This window comes from Struthio camelus, chromosome 16 (assembly GCF_040807025.1).
Source record: "Struthio camelus isolate bStrCam1 chromosome 16, bStrCam1.hap1, whole genome shotgun sequence".
In the NCBI taxonomy this organism is placed as follows: Eukaryota; Metazoa; Chordata; class Aves; order Struthioniformes; family Struthionidae; genus Struthio; species Struthio camelus.
Genome location: NC_090957.1, coordinates 12,363,460 through 12,388,625, shown reverse-complemented (window position 1 = coordinate 12,388,625; position 25,166 = coordinate 12,363,460). Strand labels below are relative to the sequence as shown.

Below are 25,166 nucleotides of genomic sequence, written 5' to 3'. Positions count from 1 at the left end.
GGCTGCACTGCCCGCAGGGGCAGACGCCGTGGCAACCTTCGATGTCTCGCTTCCTCTGGCCACGGCTGTCACTCGAGCAAGGAGCAGATGGGACGCCGGGTTGTGACACTGCCTGCTGCCTGCGGAGACCGTGGTGCAGGGCAGGACGGGAGCAAGCACAGGGCTGCCCTGAGCGAGGCAGCGCTTCGTGCCCCTGTGAAAGCAGTAAAAAAACGGGATGGGAAGAGGCCCAAGGAAGATGGAGAAGGGATGCACCCCTTTTTCACCCACCCGGCTCAGTGAAGGCTGAGGACGGCTCTGCCGCGAGCTGCCAGGGGCGAGCAGGGGGGAACTGGACGCCCGCGGCGGCCGGGCTCCCTCTGACCGGGGGACGGCGTGGGAAGGCCTGGGGGTGGTGGGAAGGCGGCTGTGGAAAACTGAGCTAAAACAGTCACATTTCAAAGCAGACAGGAGTCCCCGGGGCACCACCCGCCAGGAGACGGTGCAGAGTGAAGCGTCGGCTGGGCTTTCTCCAGGCAGCCAGGCTCGGGCTGCAGGGAGAAAGGAAAAAAGGGGGAAAATTCAAACAAAAGGATATTCTCTATTGCAATGACAAACAGGTTTGCCAGGGGAATCTGAACCCAACTCCCATCCCATTCGAACGTACGCGGCGAAGGACGTCTTTGGAAAGTCCCATGGGAGCAGGTAAGCCAGCGCCACGCGACGTCTCTTCTGTTTAATTCCATATTCTGTTTGCTGGATGGTATTCAGGGCTCTCTCGGAGGAACGGGCCCGTGCACCCCGGCCGTGCCGCGAGCTCTCGCCGGAGCGCCCGCGCTCGCAGCCCGGCCGCGCCGCCACGCTTCAGGGAACACCGGACATCCCACGCGGCTCCTTTCGCGCCGACAAAGCAGGCAGGTTACATTTCGCGTTGGAGTTGTAACATCAGGAAACCATCCAAACTCCCTTTCCTCCTGCCCCTCATTCATAAGGAAATTTAATAAAATAACAATAATAATAATAATAATAATAATAATAATAATTAAAACAAAGGCTTATTGGAGCTGTTTCCGCTCATCTTTCCACAGTCTTTTCATGTCACTCTCTGGAATCAGATTTTTCAAGAAATACTGTGAGAAAAAAAAGAATAACAATAATAATAATTATAATAATAAAAAGCATCTGGAACCAGCTCAGAAGATTTCTAATGCTTTTCAGCTTGACTGACTTGGAGTGCATTGACCACACCGTTTATATTTTCTTCAGGTACCTATAAGAAAACAAAAAGAAAAGTCACATCTTTAGAAAAAGCCAGAGAAGGTCAACAACGGAGACAACGCTAAAACCGTTCCGAGGACCCAGGTATCGTTGGGCACCTCAACTCCTCCGACAAAACCCGTCTGAGAGACAGAGCTACCTTCCAGTTCAAAAGTGTTAAGAAGGGTTTGCTGATGCCCCATATGAGCAAACCGCCTAAGCGACGGCTGGCAGTTTTGCCGTCTAATATGGTGTCTACTGGTAGGGAGACCAACTGGTTGGGTTTACTCCTTCCCTTCCGCTGTCCTTCTTCTCCTTTTCCTCTCCTCTCTTTTCCTTTCCTTCCTTTTTTAAAGCACCTCCTCTGGGTGAGTGACACTGACCCCGCTGCTGGCTGCGTTGCTTCCCTTCTCTCTCGCTGCATCCTGGCTGGCAGATGGAGGAGCAGATACACCTCACCCAAGACCGCCCACACAGTCAGGCAAGAGAGAAACATGACAGCCCTGGAGACACTTCACTGCTCCAGCACTGGATCAGGCTGCAGGGGGCCACAGCCCACCCAAGTAAGCACCTTATTTCTTGCAATCACCAATCTGGCTTTCACAGAAAGGTGATGCCCAGGTAAAGCTCCAAGACTCCTGCTAGTTTACGCACCACCACAAACATGCAAGAGCCCTGCTTCCTGCCTCAAAGCACTTGTACACCAGGAGTTCACTAGTGCAAGGTGCCCTGGGCTGATGGATTAATGCAACTACATGAGATCCCATGAGGCTGTCAGGGCTTACAAGCCTGCGACCCGTGACTGTGGGTGGTGAGACCACACAGGGTGACAAGGGGAAAAGCGTCAACAGAAGAGGACTGCCCATCTGCTGGTGGTGGGAAGACCCAGAGAGCATACAGCAGCACCCGAGTTTTGTTATCCTATCTTGCCGACGAAACTTAACCACGTAAGAACGCCCATAATCAAAATTACTACTGTGTCTCTTTCATACCTACTGTAAGAAAGTATCCCTTGTAATAGAAGATGCATGTACCTCGTTCTCAAAGCGACTGTTGTCCACAGAAAAGAATATCACAAGTAAAGTTACATCGGACAGAAAAGATGCTTCCAACCATTATATAAAGTCAAGCAAAACACGCAAGGCACAGGCAGCTAACAGCTCTTGAAGGAGAGGAAAGTGGAAAGGAGACCAAGGGAAAAATAAATTATCTGTGAGCTGCAGCAAGAAGCCAAAAAAATTCATGTTGAGTTGAAGAAGAGACTGCCTCTTATGCAAGGTATGGGAGTCCTTTACCAGAAGCACAATACCTGCATTCATCAGACATCCTTTCGAGTTCATACAGTGGAAACACAATTGCATTGTGACTTTCTACAAGGCTTTTAACAAAACTCATGAAAAAATACATGAGAAACAGCAAGAAGAACTTTCAATTTTCCCGTGGAACAATGCAGCCACTAGCTCTGATGATGTGAGACCAAAGGTCAGCCGAGAAAGGAAAAAAATAATCTTGAGACAACCGTACAGCCAGCTCTTCCCAATTAAGAAGCAAGCCTCCATCGTATGAAATAGGACCACGAGACAGGAGTCTCTGCTGCTTCTCTTCCATCATTTTCCCCAGTATCTTGCAGATTAGAGCAGAAGCAGCTGTATGACCGCTTGCTTCTCCTGAAGATAATGGGAAAAGACATAGGAATCAATTTTGCAAAACAAATTTTCTCAGCCATCCCTAGCAGACCTCGAGCCTCTCTCTGCACCTATTCCTTCAGTGCAATACAGAAGCATGTGAAGGCAGAGCAGGTCAATTCTGGCCCACTGGCTTTGACGTGCACGGATCCACCTCCTTGCTTACACAGACTGGTAACTCACTGCAAAATGCATGACTCCCTTGAAGTCCGAGCAACGCTACCAATCACACACTGAAGGAGTGCGCTGGATTTTCTCCAGGGCAGGGGTGCAAGCAGTTCTGATTTGTAGGACATGTCCTAGTTTGCCACCAACGGAGAAGTCCTACCTGTCCCTCTGCCCCTCAGAAAAGATCTCTGTACTAGTGTAACTGGTGCTACATGTCCGCTTGTCAGCCAGAGGGTAGATCAAAGCATCTACCGTGAAAGGCAAAGTAAAGCTCCAAACTATGTCACGGACGCTTCTTTAGCTTCAGCCTTATTAGATGCAAAATCCTTGTGAAGAAGGGCAACACCTCCGAGAGCGTGAGGCAGTGAGAGCAGAGAGCCAGCTGGAAAGAGGAAGAGGGATCTTCTCACTAGCTCTCTCCAGACGTACCCTAGGGGGAGCTGAAACCACAGCTCCCTCTAGCCCGACCGGACGTCACCCAGGGGACACACTAGAGACCTGGAGGGTTCAGCCTTGGCACTGTCTCCCAAAGGGATTTCTTCTCCAGCGCAACTCCTAATTACCAGGGCCAGGGCAAACTCAGCTGTTTGACTCAGCAGTCACTACAGCTGCAGCATCCCAGGAAGAGCATCTATTAACACCCAGCGCACATAAAAAGTTCAACAACAAAAACCACCTGAAGATGCATGAGAGAAAAAAGATCAGGTCAGAAGGGAAAAACAAGTTTTTACAAAATACTTTTACTGGTTGACAGCAGGTACTGAACAACCTCAAAGAAAGAGAGGGAGGATGTAGAGAATGGACTCAAGAGGCACTTAAACCTTGGGAAATTTTGCTAGAAGTCAAGGTGTCTGGGGAGCAAAGAGGAAGCGTGAAGTTAGGGAAATCACGTGAGAGTCTATGGTGAGAGTCCTGGCCAACAAAACCCATCTAGAGCAAGCAAGAACACAGCCCAGCCACAGCTTCTGGAGCAAAGTCAGGTATGGGAGTGCTTGAAATGCACGAGTATTTAACACATTTTGGTAGGAAATTTTGACAGCTAGAATAGTACTGCTCAGGCATTTACAACTGCAAAGAAAGAAAACAAGAAGTCGCAAGGAAAATGAAAAAATACTGATTCAAGCATGGAAGATCTGCAGACCTTAATGCATTCCCCCAATGACACCCTGAACATCTGCTCAGAAGCCGAGAACTGCCGGTCTTAGATGGAGCAGGTTGAGACACATTTAAAAGGTGGAGCTGCCTGCAGAGTCATCACAATTGGATGGCACCATTTTTAAATGAAATATCTATTTTAAGCAGCAGAGCTTAGCTCTCCAGATATTGCTTGACAATTAGAAGTACTCTGCACCCTCTGCCCTGCACGGAGCATGCACCTGGGGCCACAACAACAGGTAGGAATGGGAGGCAAAGCTAACAGCATTGATTTTAAAACGATGTTTTATTGGCTTATCTTATCAGCACAGTTAATATTCAAGAAAATAAGACAAACATATATAACACTTTGACCTTTGCTATCTGGGATAATATTTACTTTTACTCTACACATATGACCTATGCGCTGCAAATGGTTTATGCCAACTGTGAAAAACTGAAGTAATTAGCTGGAAAAAAAAAAACAGTGCAAAAAGCCCCTTGAATTCATTGGAACTTTTACAGGTCAAAAGTAAGGCTTGGGCAGTGAGTTTGCAGTGATGAAAGGAGAAGTATAATGCAAACAGGAAAGGGCGCATTTACAAGAAACAGAATAAAAAGCCTGGTTCTGCCTCAAAAACACCTTCGCTTGCTGTGCTGCCATGCCCTAAAGGGAGCTGGGAAAAAGCCAACTTTAGAAGCAGTCTTCAATTGAGTGAGGGGTAAAACCCAAGGTGAGACCACCACAATGCACGTGGGCCCGCGTGCCCGCAGGAGCCGGAGGCCACTGCTGCTACGTGGCTCGTCAGATCCACTCCTCTATGCTTCCACCACACGGTAAAAAAGACTGTTTAGGCACCGCATGTTAGTCCTCTGACTAGTGATTTGGTGATATAATAATAATTATTGCTATTTCAGCAGAGGTCTGATTTCTGGAAGCAGGGGGATGCTGAGCAGGCTGTCCGTGGGTCCGGCACGTACGGAGCCCCTTTTGTGGCCAGTTCCTCCCAGAGCACGGCAGAGCCTCGAACCTGCGAACTTGTCTGAGAACAAGTCTCAAACCCTTGGCTGTGCTCAGCCAGGCTGGGTTTTTTTTTGCCAGGAATAAACCAGTTCAAACCCTCACAAAAACCAGATGTGCTCAGCAAGGCGGGGAGCGCAGCTCCAGCGGGACCCAGAACTGACTCAGGTTTGCAACCACAAAAATGCACAAAAAGAACAACCACAGAAGGGCCTAGTGGCACGCTCAAACACTCCAGAGCCTTTGAAAAAGCTTCTAAAAACGGGCAAAGAATGCAGGTATGCTAACTGCCGCAGCAAAACAACTGAATCCACCTCTCTGTAGTTCCTGCACACCATGATGAGGATCCTTCAGAAACAGCAGCGCCAACCGGGGCCTCCCAGGCGGATCTCAAAATGCAGAAGATTGGGGCCACACAGGGACCGAGAGATGAAGGCAGAGGTGTGCTCTTGGGAGACTCTTCAAAATGGTCCCCCTTCCTGCACAAAGCCACCCTCCTGAGAGCCTGCAGCCCCGACCTCACTTGCAGGGAAACGGAGAGGGTTTGCGACTACTTCTACTAAAAGAACAGACAGCGCTGCACCAGAAGGGACGGCTGAGGGCAGGTCATGAAGTCATCACCGTTGCTGGTCTCTAAGGAGTGAGACCAGCCCTTTGCAAGAATGACGCTCGCTGACCTGGGTTTGCCTTGAGGTAGGGCTGGACTCGTTTCAGGAGCCTCTGGCACGGGTAGTAACCACCAAAAGGCTGTTTATTTGGGAGTGCCGGCGCTGCAGAGGGAACGGGGCACTGCGGCCTCTGTGGCCTCGGCCCCAGGCTGCTGCCAGCGCCAGCCTAGCCCTTGCAAACAGCCTGCTCCTGTCCCAGCCCGACTTGCTGCCCTAACCCGGGCTTAAACACAAGGATGCAGCAAGGCACAGCAGATAGGAGCAGGCACGGTCTCACCCTCACCCAACCTCTAATACACCAGAAACTTTGGAGCGAAGCATCTGTGCTGGGCCACGTCAGAGCAAAGTCCCTGTGGCAAACTCTCCTAATGAGAAATGATGCTCTCACCATCATTTTTCTCCCTGGAAAATGAATTCCCCCCCCTCCCCAAACAAGCTACCCTGATACTCACCAACGCGTGATCAAACTTAAAAGTACTGATGTAATAGGCTGGGATGTCGGCCGCGGCCAAAGGCTCAGAAATCTGAGCGACAATTCCACATTCATCTGGAGGGAGACAAAGAATAACAGTAATTGTCCCAATGGCACCCGTCGGTCGCCCCGGGGCTCGCCAGCACCTCGCCAGCGCAGGGAGCAAGCGGAGGCCACCACTAGAGCCCACAGCCTGTGGAGCAATCCTCACGCCACAGGCTCCAGGGGTACAATGCCAGGGGTTTGACTTCCCTGTGGGATCAGGGGAAGGACTGCAGTACAGAGCCCACTGGACAAAAAGCCGTCTTGTATATATTTGGTTTGTGATGTTTATGCATCAGCAGCAGAATCCGGCTCTTTGGGCAATCACAGCGCGTTGCACAATGGATTTTATCGCCTCCTTTTTCTTCCAGAGAAATGTACATCTCCCAAAGGCACAAAACATTAGAACTGGAAGGATTTTCAAAAGTCCAAAGAAAGGCAACTAACGAGATTCAGGATGGAAGCATCAAAAACTGCCTCAAATAGCCAAACTCATTTTTCTCTTTAGTTGCTGATGTTAAACTATCTGCCTTGCATCGCCGAGAGAGGAGATGCTGAACAGCTGTTTGGCCTGGCCACACGATTCCCGGGCCACAGACTGCCACTGCCACTGAGCCCGGATTTCATGGTGATTTAAATGGTTCATCTGTTCTGTTCTTTTGAGACCAGTCGTACATTGTTTCCAGGTGAAATCTGAGTTTCCCTGATCCAAGTTTACCATTCTCACTCAATTCTAACCCAACATATTTAAACGCTGCACATTTAGGAGACTGGCAGATGTCCTGACGTCCCATCAATGAAATATGGCATGCCATTTCTACATATTTTGCCCCGAAGATGCATAAAAACAAGGTGCACGAAACTTTCCTTCTTTTTATAGACCTAGGAATTGGCTACCGAAATTAGTTTGCCTGGTGTAGATGTCTGATGAACAATGAAATAGGGAACAAATATAAAAATTGGCCAAACATTTTTCAGGGATAATTAGTTTTCTTGAAGCCTGTACATTGGAACAGTTTCAGAGACCGATGTTTTTCATGGGAAGGATCCCCAGTGTTTTCTGAAAACCAAGGCTTTGTTACATTATTCTGACTGGAAGCCTTAGAATTACAGGGGACACAAAAACAAGTCACTTCTGCAGATGTGAAACATTTGCTCTCTGCTATTTCGATCCAATAGTCTTTTGCTTAGAGAAAACGTTTGCAGCTCTGGATTTGAAACTGAGGTCCATGAACAGGGCTCCCACTTGGACTGCTATAAATCAGCACCAAATCTGCCAAAGCTACAGAGTCATCCAGGATTTGCACTGGAGTATGACAGCCCTTTCTGACTCCTGGTTTTAGTAATCTAAAAGCATTCCCATGCTATCTTTTAGGCCAATTTTTCTCTTCAAGTAGAGAGTTAGCTGTAGCTACTCCCCAAGTCCAGCAGATGAATGCAATTTAGACGGCACTGTTGAGCACGTAACACTTTCAAAAGTCTATTTAGAAGTCTGACCTATTAGGTAGGAGTCAGACTCCACCTTTTCGAAAATCTCAGCTCTCAAAGTCATGTTAAGCTGCTGGCTCTTAAAAGGCCCCAGACCGGCCGCTGCACGTTTTAGCATCATTTTAGAAAACTCCACGGTGACTGACTACCTGTGCACCAACTGATCCCCCAAATGTTACCTACCGAAGCCAAGCGGCTGCCCACCAATCCGCACCATCTTCCAGAGTTCGCCAGATGCACTTGTAAACAACAAATTATTAGGAAATCTGCAAAAGAAAAGGGAACATCAAATGTGGCAATTAAAACACAGCAGTGGGTCAAAGTCTGCCGGTGGGGATGCTGCTGTTCCTATATCCCCATGCTGCTTGAAGCAAACAAAAGCAGCAGCAGCAGCTCAGTGAACATGCAAGAAGTCAAGGCAAGTGGCACAGATGCACCTGCCTGCCCCTCCAGATGTCCTATGGTAAATACGCATGTGACGCTGGAAAGTCTCCATAAGCACTCAGTGAGGCACAGAAGAAACTTGCCATGATACCGGCTATGCCCCAGCTTTACAGACCCCAAGACTGTTAATTTGACGGCTTGATCCGAGCTGTGTTGTAGGAACACCTGGGGACAGAAGATGCTTCCCCCCCACAACTTTCTGAGGAGTGTGAATAGTGACCACTGTGTTTGCATCTGAGCGTCTTCAGTGCTTTATTTCCACCACACCCCTGGGAGGTCCTGTAGACATCCCCATTTCTTGGTAGGGAAAAGAAGACCAGAAGCAAAGTGACTTGCCCAAGGTCAAGTTGGCAGTCTGTGACAGAAGGAATTGGCTCCCGGGGCTCCCCAAGTATCAGGCTACCGCTCTAACCCTTGAAGGCAGACAGAGGTTTATTCCAATTAATGTTGAAGGGACTTTAGAGAGCCAAACAAGTCCTTAGGGCAGGCAACTATCAAAACCAAACACAGCAACGCATGTTAAAAAGCAAATCCATGAACTGCATCTCAGTACAGCATCCTGCCTAGCCTCCAGAGCCCAGCGAGCGATGTGAAGCTGGAGAAGTTCATACACACGTACAGGCTGATATTTGCTCCCTAGCTGACTTTTCGCCTTGCCAGACAAACGAGTCACGAGCTCCTGCTGCACAGGGATGACTCAGTACATTACCATCACAACGAGACTCCGCACCAAGCCCAGCCATGTGTGAAAGCGAAGCTGGAGGAAAATGTCACTGAAGTCCCCGCCCCACTTTTGCGCTTTGGCAGTAAAACGTCAACCATGCACATTGGGTTTGTTTTTTTCTTTGCTGTTGAGAGTTCAGCCCATGAATAACTGAGTAAAAATGTCAAAATCACTTTGCTCCAATGTCTCTCCTTCATAAGCGAGAAAACCCTTGGGACCCTACAATTCACTGGCTTTTGATTAGACTGAGGGCTTGGACAGGTAAGCTCAAAATTCACTTTCTCCATGCTGGACTTCACTCAGAAAAGTGACAGGGTTTACAGGCACATAAAACTGCCCCAGAGATGCTCCCCAGAATTAACATGTATGAGCTTGAATAACTTCCTGCTCCTTTGAGAACTTTCCAGGTGCTCTTTTGTGGCCCAAGAGACCAAGGCTCACCTCTGCTGTGTCTGGACATCCATGACCAGGGAGATGTAACCCTCAATGAGAGAAAAGGAGAAAAAGCGAATATGTCCCGAGTCTTCGTTGCCCACCACCGAGTCTTTTACTCTGAAGAGACAGTAGAGAACAGCGTTAACTGCAGCTGGAAGGGTAAAATAAAGCTTTTAAAGCAGATCTAGCCACTGAAATCAGAGACGTTCATACGCTGACTTAGGGAAGAGACCCGACTCCTGTTATATTATACTGCTTCTCCTGTTTTGGTTTTGTATGGGAAAAAAATACCTGCCCCTCCACTCCTGACAAAACTCTCCGGTCCCTACCCCAAGCATGCTCCTCCAGCAGGAGGTCTTTGGCAAGCATGGGTCCCCAGCTTTCTCCATGCTGGCCCAGCATGCCTGCTGTATGTGGGCCAGCCGTCCAGCCCGCACTCCATCCGGGTGGCACGTACGCATTTGCAGCACATGGGTTGCATTGCTACTCTTAGCTTAAACCTGCAGAGGCTCAGCTTTACAAAGCTGGCAAATACCTTTGGGCACTCTCAGGTCTTACTTGGTGTCCACCTGGCAGGACTCCCCTCTCAGGCAGGTGAATACACCCTTCCTAAGCGCAGGACACCCCAACGCCACAGTTGATCCCTGGATATCTTGAAGCAGCAGTGGAAAGCTGTGTCTTGAGACACTGCCCGCACCTCCCCCAGGAGCCTCGCTCCCTGGCATGACATACCCATTGGAGTAAAACATGACATCCATTAGGAGTGTAGCAACAGTGGGAAGGGTATCTGGATCCAGGCTGGTGACGCAGAACATATTACTTGGACTGGAAAGGGGATGAATGACAGGCCTCTGAACTGCAAGAGACACGCAGACACACACAGCTATGAAGCCAAGTCTGCCCCAGGTTCACGTCCCAACAGACATTCGTTAGCCATGCACTAGCAGCATCTGCCGAGAAAGCTGAGAGATGTTTGTGAGTTCAACTGCACGAGAGATGGAAGGAGAAATTTCCTGCTAGGAACCAGCTTTGAACTGCTGATGCCTACAGACCGTCCCTCTCCCTCCTTGGGAAGGCGAGGGTGCAACCCGGGAGTCCTGTGGCACGTCCCCGGCAAGAAGGTGCTTGAGCGGCCTCAGGTGCTAGGGAGAGCATGGAGGAAAGGGTGAGCTTTGGATCCCTGAACACTGTGCGTGGCCTGTGCACGACTTTTAAGAGCTATTTGAACTGTAAGGCTCGAGGATAGCGTGCAGTGCAGAGGGATGGGTTCCCTCGCCGAGCGAGTACGCGACGCCTGCCATTTACTGTTGCCAAAGGCTGGCGCAGCCCCAGCCTGGCCCTGTGCAGGCTCCCACACCTGCCTGCCTCCCACACTGAGGAGCCTGGTGGCCAACCTGCCCCCCGGGTTGGGCTCACGGGCGTATGGGGTGAAGCCACCCGCAGCACCCTACCCAGCATGGGGAATGGTCGGCTCTCTGCTCACAGGGGCTTTCAAGCCAGCGGGTGCATCCACACGACACAAGGGATATCTACGGGAGGTGGCAGGATAAATGGAAGAGCAGATACACTTAGGCTTCTGCCGTTTAAAGGCAGGGGTATGGAAGGCATTTTCCTGCTTGGCTGTTGGCAGTCTAAACCTCTGAAAGCAAATGCAAAAAATCCAGGTGTCCATCTCAAAATACTGGCAAGATGGAAACAAAAAATGGCATTTTTGTGGAAAACTGTCAGTTTGCTTAACCCTGAAAGGAATTCCTCACCTAAGGATGGGAGACTCAGCTGTATCCCCTTTTCCACTGCCAGCCGTGCCCGCTCACCGCAGGAGGAGCGCTTGCTCTCCGCAGAAGAGCAGTGCGGTGCACCACGGGGGAGGGAAGGATCAGACCCCTGGCCCCTTACACAAAGCTGCCCCTTTTCCTCTCCTTCTTCAAGGAGGAACAACATCTACAAAAAATCAAAACCGCCCCTTGTGCAGTGGCTTGGCAAATACACGCCTGCAGCTGGTGGCCGAGCGGCAGCCGGTATTCATGCATGCGATCATTAAACACGGCGACAGAGCAAACTGCATACCTGTGCATCAACACCTGCGTCACTGTGCCCTTCCTTCACACTTTTGTATAACGCTCGTTTTCTTAAACAAGATGATCTATAGCTATCGAGTGACTAGGCTGAGTGGCACGTCCTAACAACTGATCCCTGCTTTGTTTGGCTATGGGCACAAAATTACACTCAGGTGTGTGGGTAAACACATGTATTTAAGCATTTCTTTTTCCAGATTGTGCCTTTTGTTTGATACTTTTTTCTGCAAACTGCAAACATACTCAATTTTTGCATGGCACTGAGCTCACCGTGGCCGTGACCCTGACTGATACTGAAGTGTGAAAGCTGAATAGCAATCTTCTCTGTGCACCAATCACTGCAATGCTTAAACAAGCTTTTATATAAGCTATCTGCCTTTGAAATGCTGAAACATGGAGCTGTGGGCTACAGACAATGCTATTTTTGCTACTGAAAATGAACTGTATTTTAACTTTCCGTTCTATAAAAGGTGAGACAGAATTCTCGCCTAGACGTCTAGAGACATGAAAATAGAATTATAAGACTCAAGTTCAGCAAAGCTCATCAGCATTGCTTCCAGGAGGTTGTGTAGGTTAAGCACCTATTCAAATCGTTTGCTGAACTGGGAGAGACTCAGGCATGTGCTAAGATGGTTTATTATCCTACAAAAGGATAAATATTCACCGAGATGTTGCAGATACGTACTCGGCAGATCCCTCACCCCCATCTAACACGGAGATCAACTCCCCAGAAAGCTGAGCCCATTCTGGTCCTTACCCAGTTTTGGTTTGACAAAGCCATTCGTTATCCCAAGGTCATCTGCAGCCACCGTCTCCCCGTTCACTACTCTGAGGATGGTGAACTCAGCAGCCAGTGTATGCATCACGAAGGGCAGGTCTCGCTCACGTACCTGAAGGGGACAACAGGATTTGCTCGTGACAATGCGTGCCAGATATGAGAATACGCTGCAGTGGAGGTTGGGTACTCTTAGGGTCCAGAAAAGCAGACCTATCACTCCTGCTTGAGCTGGCAGGTGCATGAAGATTATTATCATTTTGATGCGTGTTTGGAGAAGCATATTTAGTGACGTAACGGCAAATACCAGTAGGATTAAGCACCACAGCGCTTCTGGAACTATGGAAAGACTCCAGTGGACTTGTGCAAGCTTGAATCAGCTTGTGGTTACTAAGATGAATGTGTTTCACCTTTTCTCTACCAGCATCCCATCAACAACTCAGCGCTGCCTGTTCCTGAAGCTTGTTTCCTAAGGAAATAAAGCTTGTGCCCAATGTATGCATGCGCACACATGTGAGACACACAGCCAGTGTGCTCATCCTCAAAATAATTTCGGAGCCTCGTGGCCATCATCAACCAATCTGATAGCAGACACTACTTTCCTACAGTTCTCAGAAAACAAACGTCTGAGTGAAGGAGAGAAATCCCACCAGTGCCTCCAGCAAGGGAGAGACTGCAGTGTGGGCTCAGTGCTTTCATTAGATAGCAGATAACCCACGCAACAGCGGCACAACAAATACCTCATTCCCTAGGAAAAGCTTCTGACATGTCAGAGAGCCTAACTGCAAGACACAGAGCTCTGGGGAAAGCAGATTTTGGTATTTCTGCTGCTCCTCAAAAAATGTGTCCCCCGGGGTGTCACTAAAACTCTGCCCAGCTGAACTTTCATCTGGCGGAGCATGCAGCATTGCAAGCTGCCTGGTCCTCTCATGTCCGCTTACCAGGATGAAGTCCGTCTGATAGGTGGAGAGCATAAACACTGAGATGTTTTGGTCAGCTAGTGGTGCTATTACTGACTTGGCAATTTTGGTCACGCCGATGGGCTGGGAGCTGGAGAAGCCACCTCCGCCGGACACCACGTTGAGGGCAAGCCATGTAGCATCTGCCACGCTCAAGTGTTCTGAGGAAGGGAGCTCTGCAAAGAGACGGAGAGAAAGGACAGGGGCTTGTTTTAGAGCCAGAGAGAGCCAGGTCCACTGTCTGGTCCATATGTCGTTTGCACAGACCTCAGCGCAAGGAACGAAATGAGCCCGTTCACCCAGGTGACCTCCCTGGCTTTCCGCACTGCTTCACAGCTTGGTACCATGCTCCTTTTAAGATGTGCCCGTTGCATCAAATTCAACTGCAGGATTGATAAAGATTTTCAAGGATGACACAAGGAATATATGAGCCTCAGCCATTTGCTAGGATGCTGGTGACCAGCACTGTTGATATCTCCCCATGGAGGTAGCCTGAGCTCCTTGACTTAACTTGAATCTCTCTCCTCCTTCACCTAATTTTTCCAACTGCTTTACTCAGGCTTTTCTATTCTCTTTTGTTTTACTTAGTTTTACTGTTCCCAATTTAAATTTTGTTCTCCTGGACTGGAAATGCAGGTTGACAGAGCAGTCTGGGCACTGGCCCAAGACTTGGGAGATGTAGAGCAGATATCCTGCTCCACCAACAGCTTCCTGCACATCTGGAGGCTGCTGCCCCCATCTCTAACGCAGCCGATAAGAGCCCCATGGCTCTGCAAGGGATAGAGACGTACACTAGAGATTGCAAGGTGATCAAACAGGAAGGTAATAGAAATCTTAAAAACAACCCAGGTCCATTCCATTTGCTTCTTGTCTCTTGCTTTTAAGTAGTTCAAAACCTGCAGTTAAACCATTTAATAACAATTCTTAACCATTTAAAACAAATTTTAATGTACTAACAGCCCATAAAATCAAACATGGACTCTGGAACAAAGGCCTAAACATCGCCAAGATCGTCTGAACTTTGGATTTTGGTTTGCCAAATTACAGAAGCAAACAGTTCAGACCCAGATCTCACAAACCCATAATCCCGGTTAGATCTGCTTGGCTTAAGGAATTCAACCTCAGACGCAAACCCAGCCACCAAAATCACCGTGGATGTGCCCACGGAGATTAGAGCTATGCCCAGCACACTGTGTAGAGCTTCCAAGGGCACCGATGCTGTTTAAAAACTCAATTCCCTTTTCTAGCAGTGGGAACCAGGCTTGCAGAAATCTCATCCAGCTCTCACATCCTCTGCATGAATGGTATTATTATTTTTATATTGTCTCCATAGCCAGTTTCTGATTCCATCCACCCACTCCTGGCTCCTCCTCCTTCTTCCGTACGGCCTTCAGGAGCTGTTTCTGTACAGCTCCAGACACCACGTAATAAATTCATAACCTCGCTCCCCCAAAGCCCCCAGGCACCGCTGCTGCAAGACGACAGTGCTGAAAATCCTAAATGAACTGAATAACAAATACTGTTTGTTTTGCTCTCCCCAAAAACCTCAGTTGTGCGTGGCATGAAAATAACCCTGAGCAAACACAGGGTGAACAGTTGGGACACGGGAGGGTTTGGCTGGTGCATTTGGCTGTTTAGCTTCGTAGGCCAACATTTCTCTTTCACTGAACAATCAGAGCTTGCATGGAACGAAAACTAGACACCAGGGAGAGGGGGTAAGTTTGGGTGTTAATCAACAGCATATTACTTCACAGAGACCAGTGCAAGTTGCTTGCGGAAAATTATTGCAGCAAAATATCATTTGCCGATCAGATGCCCTTTTGCATCAAAAAAGCACCCCCAAAACAAAGCTTACTATGCCAACTGGCATGGAGAAGCTAGGGCTCAAAACAACTCGCACTGATCTAATAAACAGCTGATGTCTTTTTCCCTCTATTCCCATCTCTGCTGCTTGCCTGTGAAATAAATAAGGAAAAAGAAAAATAAAAAAAAGGACGTGTTCCTTCTTTGGCCGTATATTTGCTCCCTGGCAGCCTGGAGCAGCAAGCTCAGGCCAGGCCACCTGCACGTCAGCAGTATTTGCAGTTCCAGTTCCCGCATCCCCGGGCTGTTAAACCAGCCAGGCTACGAAATCACGGAAGGGTCGAGTGTCACTGTGCCTCGCTGCAAACCCATCCCAAAGCCTGTTTCAGGGTGGCCCAAGTCCGTTAACGGCTCCTTACCAGGACTGGAAGGGAACTCGCAACTCATCTCCCTCTCCAGAAGCAGAGCAGACTACAGTCCTGCTTTCCATGGGTGACCCGTGGACCCGGCTGCAGTTCATTAAATACTAGTAAGCTCTTTTGGGTCAGGGATGTGGCAGAAGACGCAATATTTCACGGGGGCTGGACACATTTTCCCGTCTCGCTCCGCCGGGAGCAGCGCTGCAACAGGCCACCCCGCCAAACCCTTGGCGACCTCTTCCTCAAGGGGTGGAAAGGCTGATTTGCCACTTAGGGCTGTAATTACTGGGAAGCGTTGATAACGTTGGTTTAAATGGGTTTAACAAGCCCTATGAAGTGTGACAAGGGCCATTTTGTTTGCTTAAGTAACCTGCTTCCCATAATTCAATTAATGTTACAAAAAATACAGAGCAAGTGACTGAGATACTGCTTCGGGATGCTGTTTCCACAAGGCAGCCAGACGGAAAAGCACAACCCGAATTTTAGTGAAACAAGCGCAGACTAGAGGCTCCACAAATTCATTTGAATAGCATCAAGCAAGCCACGTGGGAAGACACTTTCCCCAGGAAGCTGCTAAATGCAAGCATGAGGAGCACCGAAAACACCAGGTGTAACGTTAATGCAGGCTCGATGAGGCAGAGCAAGATAATAAACAAATAGTAAATTAAGGGAGCACCCGTGTTTCGGCACCAACCCACCCACGGACACGGGACAGATGTCATGCTCCAATAACGGGGTGAGGGATGGGGGAACACAAACCCAGGAATGGTGAGCAAGTGGCCCCCCGGGAAGCAGAGCCCTGAGTGCCCCACAGACATGGTCCTGGCCCCGTGGGGCTCCCCGTCCTTGGCCGCGGGGCCGGTGCACAAATCCATGCAGCCATCTCCATCAGCCTCTCAAGACCCTCCCACAGCTGGTTCATCAGACTGCAGGTCACTCCCTGCTTCTGATCATGGAGAACATCCTGTTCTGGCTGAGGATGCCCTATAAGAAGTCAGAGACTTGAGCCAGGATAGTCCATGAGACCGCTTTCCTTTGGCACAGCAATTTCTCTCATCCAAAATTCCCCGCGGTGCATGAAACCTGCAGGGTCGCCAAGCAGACAGACAGACATTGTATGGGACACGGTTCCTCCAAGGGAGATGTTAAAGGGACGCCAAGCGCTGGTCAATCCAAACCTGACAAATTTGTGTCAAATTAAAATTTAGAGGCGTGAGTTAAACTGCTTATTCACACTGCGGGGGATTTAAAACACCCAAGGTCTGTCCTGAGCCTCAGTGGCCCACTTAGCACGTGTGGTCGAAGAAGATCAGCCTCCCCAGCAAACGGCACCCTGGGACATGGGGTGGGGAGCATCAGATGGGCCGTAATTGGCTCCTAAGCTCAAATAATCGATCCCGGTTCCAGCTAGGACAACAAACGTTGGCTGAGGTCCAACGAAGGCTTGAACTCATGCCTCTAAAGCACTACAAAACACTGTAAGCCCTTTTGCTCTTCACGGCACTTTTACAAAACTCGTATTTTGCAAAACACCAGCCAGATGATGACGCTTCCAACCACATCGGTCTCCGTCAGCAGCTAAGGGGACCAGAAGCAGGGAAGGAAGGTCCCCTGGTTTCCAGCCCAGACCTACGAGCTGGTTCTGCAACTCCCCTGAGTGACCACGGGAAAATATCAGTATTTTGTGTCTTTATTCTCCACGTTTTGGAGACAGCCACGCTAAAGGTCTGCCAGCCTCGTGCAGCCAACGTGGCAGAACACAAAACACTGGGAGAAAGCCTGACCGCTAAAGAGCGCTATAAAACACCCAGAACGCTATGTGAAAATGGAACAACATCAGAATTTTTTTTCCTCTCGGTGCCTAATTTAAAGGGGTTTAGACTTCTCCTAAAAGGGCCACAATTAAGGGTCCACAACAGTGACTGGAAAACGAACAGTTCCACGGTGGAAACGCACATCTTCTGCCCACCCAGAGAATCGGATCAGCGCCGCGCTAAGGTCGGCCAAACAGGGAGCGATCGCCTTCCTTCGCAGGGATACGCTGAGCTGTTTCACACGGAGCTAGCTGCAACTTAACAGCAATCAGATACCCACCCGAGGACACCTATCACCTCTCAAGCGAAAATGTAGATATATGATGGATTTATTGTGGAGCTCGGAGGGAAACAAGCTTTTCCGGTTCTTTGGTGTGCTATGCTGGTCTCAAAAGCGCTTCTTTTCACTCAGTAGAGAAATTTCTGCATTACAGCAGAGTACTCTGTGTGATCTGTTATTCATTGATTTATTTTGGTTCTGGTACTGAGAATGAACCAATTGCTCATTCAGTTTATCATTACAGGGTTTATGTTTGCAGCCATCGCTAACTCTGAATGTTAAGGAATAACCACGGTAAAAAATGCTGTGTTTTTTTATTAGCCTTCTGGCTTTAGATCCCACGCACTGTTCTTATTTCACCTTTTATAGCCTCCTTCTGCAAAAGTGACGGCTAGAATCGGACTTGTATTGAAACGACAGAGGCAGAAGGCTCCTGCAATAGCAGGAATGGCCAGGCGTTAAAAACAAAAGCTCTGCAAAGTTGAAAATTTTGCAAAAAACGCAAGCAGCCAGAGGTCTGCGGGCGCCACAGCTCGGTACGACCAAGAGGCGCGCAACGGCCGCTGGTCCGTGGGGAGCTGGCCTGCCCGTGGCAGCGCTCCAGCGCTGGCTCCTCTGGTTTCTCCGACATGTCCTAAAGAGCCTGCGGGAACCAGAAGCCTATCCGCAGAAAACTTCTTTGGAACGTTGTACTTCCGAGGAGGCTCGTGCTGCAGCGCCCGCGGGAAACTGGCCACGCACGCTTAAAACCAGGGGGCCAGGATGGGAGGAGGAGAACTGCATAAACCTCCTTCCTTTTGAGAAATTAGGCTAGGAAAACACTGCTTTGATGCGAGGGCACGGAATTTTTTTTTTCTTCTCACTACCAGAAAGCAACACAAAAGGGGTTAAAGTTCGGTAAAGAGATCTAGCGCTTTGCATAGCATGCAAAACCCCAGAAAGAGCTTTGAAGCCAGTACAATGTCCGGCGTTTTGCATCCCAGCCCTCGCTCTGCTGGAAGCGTGGTGGCTATTGCTGCCCATGCCCGTCCTTGTGCTGTGCTGCACCGCTGGGCCTCCTCTGCAGGGACCCCAGGGCAGCGGGCCGACCGAGCGCCTCGGGGTCGTCGCAATGCAAATCCTAACCTTGGCGAGGCTGCAAATGCTGGGTTTTTTTTCTTTTTGCCTCCAAACCCTTAAGCTGCCAGCTCCTCGCTTAATACCTGGGAGCAGAGACATGTTTTGTTGCCACCCAAACGCCAAACAAACACAGCAGGCGGTTCGCAGCGCGGCGCGAGGCGGCTGCTAGGCAGAAAGCCCTTGGCTTCGGCGCGATCCGAGCACCCGATTTAGCTCCCGCCCCGGTGACTTATCCGGCGAGACAATAGCTCGGCGAGATGAAAGCACGCCGTGCGGGTGAGGGTTGGGAAACCAGATGATTAGGTCCAAGAAGTTAATGCTTTCGTGCATGAGAGAAGGAAGGAAGAAATGCCACAGCTCTGATTCAGCCGAAATCACTCCCCATCCCAACCCAGGGCTGAGCTCAGCAGCTCTTCTGGGAACACGCTGGTGCTGTCGCATCCAGGCTGCTTTTGCAATTTTTTCCGTTAAGCCTCGACCCAGACGCGAGCTCTGCTTCAGCTGGCCCTGGGGCCAGCTCGCACCTCGCGGCACGGCGCCTCGGCACGCGGGCACGCAGCGGCACCGCAGGGATTTTTTTTAAGAGCTGGTCGGGGCAAACGCTCATCGGGTCCCGAGCGCCGCCGGCCGACGAGGCAGCGGGTTTCTCCAGGACCACAGCTGAACGTCAACCTCAAGCCTTCTGTTTTTTCACTCGCTCCCCTGTCCTCCTTTGTGCCTCCTAAATGTGCTCCTGACGGGACATCCGGGCGTCTCTGCAGGGCTGGGGAACCTGGCCATCGCTAACCGTGTGCCTCTGCGTTTCTGACGTGCTCTCCTAACAGAGCATGCAAAACGGAGGCTTTTTATGATAAACTCCCTCAAGAGGGAAGCTGTGAAACCTGTCATCTCATTCCCCTATTTAGGTATTATCCCACTCACAAAACTGTCAAAAGAACGTTGTTGGGTTCATAAACTCCAACACTCGGCAGCGAGGCAATGACAGCCTGACATTTTATATATTCAACCTCAATGTTTATGTGCCTCAGTTTCCCATCTCTAAAATGGGTACAACCCCCCCCCCCCCAAAATCTCGCTCCCCCAAAACAGCTGACCTGTTTAGCTGAGATTTATACCCATTTCACAACACAAAATGCAAAAATCAGCAGAAGGCAGAGAGGCAGCATGGAAAATTTCTGCCCAAAGAGGGAGTCTGGCAAAGATTTAAGCATCAGAAAACAGGGTGAGAAGGGCAATTGCTGTGGCTTCCCGGGGGACGTGCGTTCCCAGCGCCCTGGCGGGACGCGGTCCGCGCCGCCGCTGCTCCGGGGCCGTTCAGGCAGGTTTGAAAGGCAGAGGCCTGGCACTTCCCACCACAGCACGACTGTAAGGGAAAGACAGACGGACAGAAAGAAAGAAAAACGAGGAAAGGAGCAAGGAGGAGGAAAGCACCCGGAGCCTGGCAAAGTCTCCTTCCCCGGCTCTTGGCAGCAGGACCCCCAGCAATCTCGACCCGTTTCTCATGGGAGATTTATCTCATCCTGGTCCTCGCGGGCTGCTACAGATTTTCATTCAGTTAAGGATTAGTTAAAAGACTATTTATGGGTCTACATCAAAACGGGTGAACATACCCAGCGCAATTTTCTCATGCTTTCCTGACAGTTCAACTCAGAATATACCCTGTGCAATGACCAGTTCGAATTTCACACCGTCCAGGTGAATAGTCCAAATCACACACGCAGGGAATTACCCACGGTGACCCCAGGTACCGGCGCCGTCTGACAGAAACCGCCGTTATTACTCACGGGCAAGGGAGTTACAGCCTGCGCCCTTCACTGCAGGCAAACTATGAACACAATCATCCCACCTCGATTTCATAAAAACTGGGAGACTCAAAAAAGCTCCTTCAAAGAGCACCTAGGTCACCGGGGGCATTTCTTCAGACCGCGGCGTCAAAGAGAGAGAAACAGCTCCCAACCAGGGACATCGAGCGACTTAATGAAGAACATTTGCCGCCGCCGCGGGAACCGCTGCAGAGGGATCGTGTCGGCTCAGCGAGACTCGCTGAAGCGTCACCGTGGCCCCATAAACAATTTGCAGGATCTTGCGAACGTATTCGGTTTTCAAAACAACGGCAAGCTTTCCTTTGCCTGCTTTCCAAAAGAAAATTTTTAACCCCTCGCCCCCATGTAAAGTATTTAGCTTTTCTAGCAGTCCCATGTGCTATCAGGTATAACAATAATTTCTGCAGGAGCTACTAACAACTAGCTCTCTAGAAAGACCTCAATAAAAAGTCTGTTGGGAAGGGAGAGCGGCAGAGCGGCGTGTAGCTTCTCCGTTCTGTATCTGCCCCGCTATTTGCACGCAGTAAGTACAAAAATCTTTCTTCAAAAAGACATCCCAGTCTCAAAGCCCACGCTCCAGGACACCCAGGGGAGCTCGGTTCATGACCACTTCTCCTTGCCTCTCCAGGAGCTGGCGCGTCCCCTTTTCAGCAAAGCTGATAGAGATCTGCCCCTGGGACAGCCGAACGTGGACGCCGCGGCAGGAGAAAGGGCAGATGCTGGTCCACGAGGAGGAGCAGAAATAGCAATGTATTTACACTAGTTAAGCAGCTTGGGAAGGAGTACGTGCTAATTAAAATTACTCTTTCGGCTCAGCACGTCCTCAGCTGCGTTTGCACAGAGCAGAGATGACGCCATGTGGCCGACTGATTTAGTTACACCTCTGGAGTCCCCTGCTCACCCCAGTCCCTGCTTCCCAATTCAGGGCACAGCCATGAGTTTGGGCCAGTTCCAGCAGGAACACACACCTGGCACGCGCTGGGACGGAGGAGACAAACCAGGGACCTTCACCTACCACGAGTGCTCAGGATGCCTCCGCTGCCTGGAAAACTCGTCAGCAGAACCCAAAAGGCCCGTTCCTGGGCAAGAGCTAAAAATCATCTGCATAACGTTGCTAAAGCCTGATGCGAATGCAAAGAGCCAGCAAAAGGCAGGTTGAAACTTTCAGAGTTTAAGAAGCTGGGGCAAAAAAGATTCGCTTTTCACCCCTACACCTGCCGCAGCCCGCAACGCGGACACGCTCGAGCACACACCAGCTCCAACGCGGCACCGTTTCTCAATTCAACGGAGAAAAATGCCCCGGGGCTCCGCGGAGCCCTGTGCAATGGGCCTACAGATGAGGGGTTTGCAGCAGGCTATTGCAGGCGCTGCCTCCGGCCAGGAGTTCTCCGGCAGCACACAGCACCGTTGTACTGCCGAGCGCCGGGAGCTGGGCACTATCCAAGTAGCCACTGAACGGCGAGAAATATTCGCACGAGTTCATGGAAGCTTCTTAGGGGAGACGGGAGCAACGACATTTAACAGATGAATATAGTACGCTGCAGGCAGGAAGATTTTTGTATCTGGAAGGGTGTGCTGATAGGGTGCTGGAAGCCCACAAAATGCTAACTTTTATCAATATTCAGACAAATAAATGAAATACATTGTTCCTCGTTTCCGCTCCTTCTTTCTCTTTTAAATACAGGGGATTTCACCTCTACGTCATATTGGGACAGATGAAACTGTTAGCTTAATTCCTACAGCACTGAAGTACTGGTGTTTCCTGGTGCAGCCAACTCTCAAGAAGAATTTTCTTTCCGGCTGCAGCGATAGCATCTCTCTTTCTTCCAGACTTTGTGTTTGCTCCTCTCTGAACTGTTCGCTGCCTTAAGGGTTGCCCAAATACAGACCGTATACTGGAAGAGCAAGCGGACGCAAAGGTGTCTGTTCAGGTACCACGACACACTGTGCCTTCCATGAAGCAGCTCGCCTTTATTTTTCTCCTGGTTGTCTCATGCTGTCCCATCTTCCCGAAGCAGTCCGTGCCCGCACGGAGCATCCCCGGCAGCGCCCATGCCACTGCCGTGCGGGGTCTCCACGCCTCCCTTTGGCTTGGAAGGCAGGAAAACCAGCAACAGCTGCAGAAACCCAATCGCTTGCTTTGTTCTCCCTCCGTCAGGCTCCAACCTCTAACTAAAACAAGGGACTCCTCTGGTCTGCATCTGGAGCACAGCTGGAGCCCCTTTCGCTAATGAAAGGTCAGGACTTCCCAAGGGAAAGGATCTCTTTGTCATGCAAGTTCGCTCTGCAGGAGAGAGGTCTTTAGCCAGGTGAAGCAAGCTATATTTGCTATCAAACCTGTGAATTTTCCTCCCGTTCTCAGCTTCCCCATTTTCAAGCTCCAGCGGCGAATTTGCGCCTCCGTGTCCAAGTGACGGAGAGCTGAACCGCGCAGCTGCTAAGGACCATGCTGCACCTTGCAGGAGCTGCGGGCCGAGGCCAGAAACACAGCGTGGAGCATCCGCGTGCCCCACGCTAACCGCCGATAAGCCTCAGCGGCGTCGCGGTGCGCTGCAGACCTACGGGACCCGCTGCAGGGCAAAGCCAAAGAGCCGCTGCTCCGGAGACGCCCGGCACAAACCTCCAAAGACTGGCGCGAATTCATGTGCGCCCCTCTGCCTTAGCTGGGTCGGTGTTCAGCAGGTCGTGCGCTCGTGTGCTTCAAGGGCCCCCTGTCCGGGTCGTGTCTGTGAGATGTTTTTCTTTCTACCTCCCCCTTTCCTACTTTATCTGCGAGCTTGTGGAGTGGCAGAGGGGGTATTGCAGTACTTTGCTTCCACCGCAGAAGTCTTTCCTCGGCCGGGAGGCGCTGAGTTTTCCTGGAGCTGCTACAAATCTTCGCCGTTTCTGGAAAGCCAAGTACGCAGGTGGCAGGATTACACGCACAAACTCGGGCGCATCCTTTTCAAACAGCAGCACAAGCAACGCTAGCGTTTTTATGGAGGAAAAGTCCTTAAAGCCATGACTTACTGCAGGCAAGCCAGCATCCCTGCAAGAGCGCGGCACGAGGCGCCGGCCGAGAGCAAACCTTCCCTCCTGCCTGAGCAACACGTCTGCCCCAGGGCAGGGATTCACCAGCCGGCCTGGAAAGAGGCCGGCACTGCAGATGGCACAAACATCTCCACTCCTGCCCGCGTGCTCACAGGCACACCGTAGAGCCCTCCACCGCTGATCCGGCCCGGCTGCAGCCCTTCATCTAAAGGGGTCCGAGTGAGTCAAACAGATCGCTGAAGAAAGACGGGGCTGCTCTTTCGGAGGGAGATAGGTGCTACGTTACATTTCACTCTTCCAAAATTTGGTTACGATTCAGGGACGGACGACTGCGACCCGTTTCTACTTGGCACACACACAGAGCCCTGGAGACAAGGTTGCTCCCAGGAGCTGGATGCAAAGTTCGTTCTGCTCTTTACACCCAAACCGTCCCGTCCCATGGGGCGCACCTCGCCGCTCGCAGCCCACCGGCGCTCGGCCGCGCGCGTGCACTTGCTCTCCTTCCTCCCGTCCCGCAGCTGGAGCCAGACCTTGGCCCTCTTGCCCGGTTAGCAAAACGACAGCCCGTGTTATTGAAAGGTAGGAGAGCAAGTCCTCCAGGTAAACTGAACCCGCGCACGCAAGGCGAGGCTGGAAAAGCAGGCAGATTGGTTTATTTTTGCAAAGCCTCCTACCAGCGGCGCCCCGGGAGCTGCTGACATTACATCACGCGCCCACCCCGTCGCCGGAGCAGCCGTAGGAAAGCCGAGCGCTTCTGCTGACGGCTGCTGGAAGCAATAGCCCTAGGAAAATTAACTCTTTGCTGCGCGTGACACACGCGGCTCTCGCCAGGGGCTGAGATACCCCGTATCATTTTTTTGTGGCTAGCTGTTATAGAAGGGAAGCCCGAATCCTACGAGATGAGCAAAATCAATGTCCCTGGTCTCCAAGTATTTATCTACCAGAACAAGTATTTATCTTCAGCAAAATGAGCCTGAATTGCTCCCAATCTGTCCCAAACGCAAGACTAAAGATGGGCAAGAGAAGCCACTTGCTACTTCAAGGAACAGACGTGGGCCAACAGCCTTGCTAGAAGGACATGACTGAGCAGGACTTGCAATTCCCACCCGCGTGCTTCAATTATACCAGAAGTGGGTATCGTTAGTGCTAATTTTCCTCGAAACCCACGTGGCCTGACAGGGAGAGAGGCACAGGCATCTCGTGCAGAGCAACACAAAAGCCTTTCTTTTGCAGGAAATTAAAAACAAGGGAACAAACACCAGCACCGGCGTAAGCCGCGGGCGGGCTCAGGCAGAAAATCACCTCCAGAGCGTCTGCGTTGCAGACCAACGGGTCGATGGCAGCGCGGGGCAATTAGCGCCCTGACAGATCCAGCAAGCGGTGGAGGGGGGGATTTTAGGGGAGGGCTGGCGAGAAGGAATAACAACAGACCCTTCCCGTTAGGAAAGGCATCCTCGGCACCGGCTGGCTCCAAACTAGGATACAGGCGCTGCCGTCCGATGCTTGTGCAGCCTGGCGAAAGGGGGAAAGGAAAGATGCACACGAGGGAGGG

The 25,166-nt window shown here is 50.6% G+C and overlaps 1 protein-coding gene across 1 annotated transcript in view; it reads right to left on the bottom strand.

Moving 5' to 3' along the window:
- Positions 1-1,002: 1,002 nt before the first annotated feature.
- Positions 1,003-25,166, bottom strand: part of CASTOR2 (cytosolic arginine sensor for mTORC1 subunit 2) — a 120,594-nt gene continuing 96,430 nt past the window's right edge. The window contains exons 3-9 of the mRNA XM_009678153.2: positions 13,309-13,502; positions 12,350-12,482; positions 10,250-10,373; positions 9,524-9,634; positions 8,098-8,180; positions 6,365-6,459; positions 1,003-1,249 (exon numbers count right to left, since the gene is read on the bottom strand). Of these exons, the coding sequence (XP_009676448.2) occupies positions 1,184-1,249; positions 6,365-6,459; positions 8,098-8,180; positions 9,524-9,634; positions 10,250-10,373; positions 12,350-12,482; positions 13,309-13,502 (806 nt within the window). The 3' untranslated portion in view covers positions 1,003-1,183. The remainder of the gene's footprint in view (positions 1,250-6,364; positions 6,460-8,097; positions 8,181-9,523; positions 9,635-10,249; positions 10,374-12,349; positions 12,483-13,308; positions 13,503-25,166) is intronic.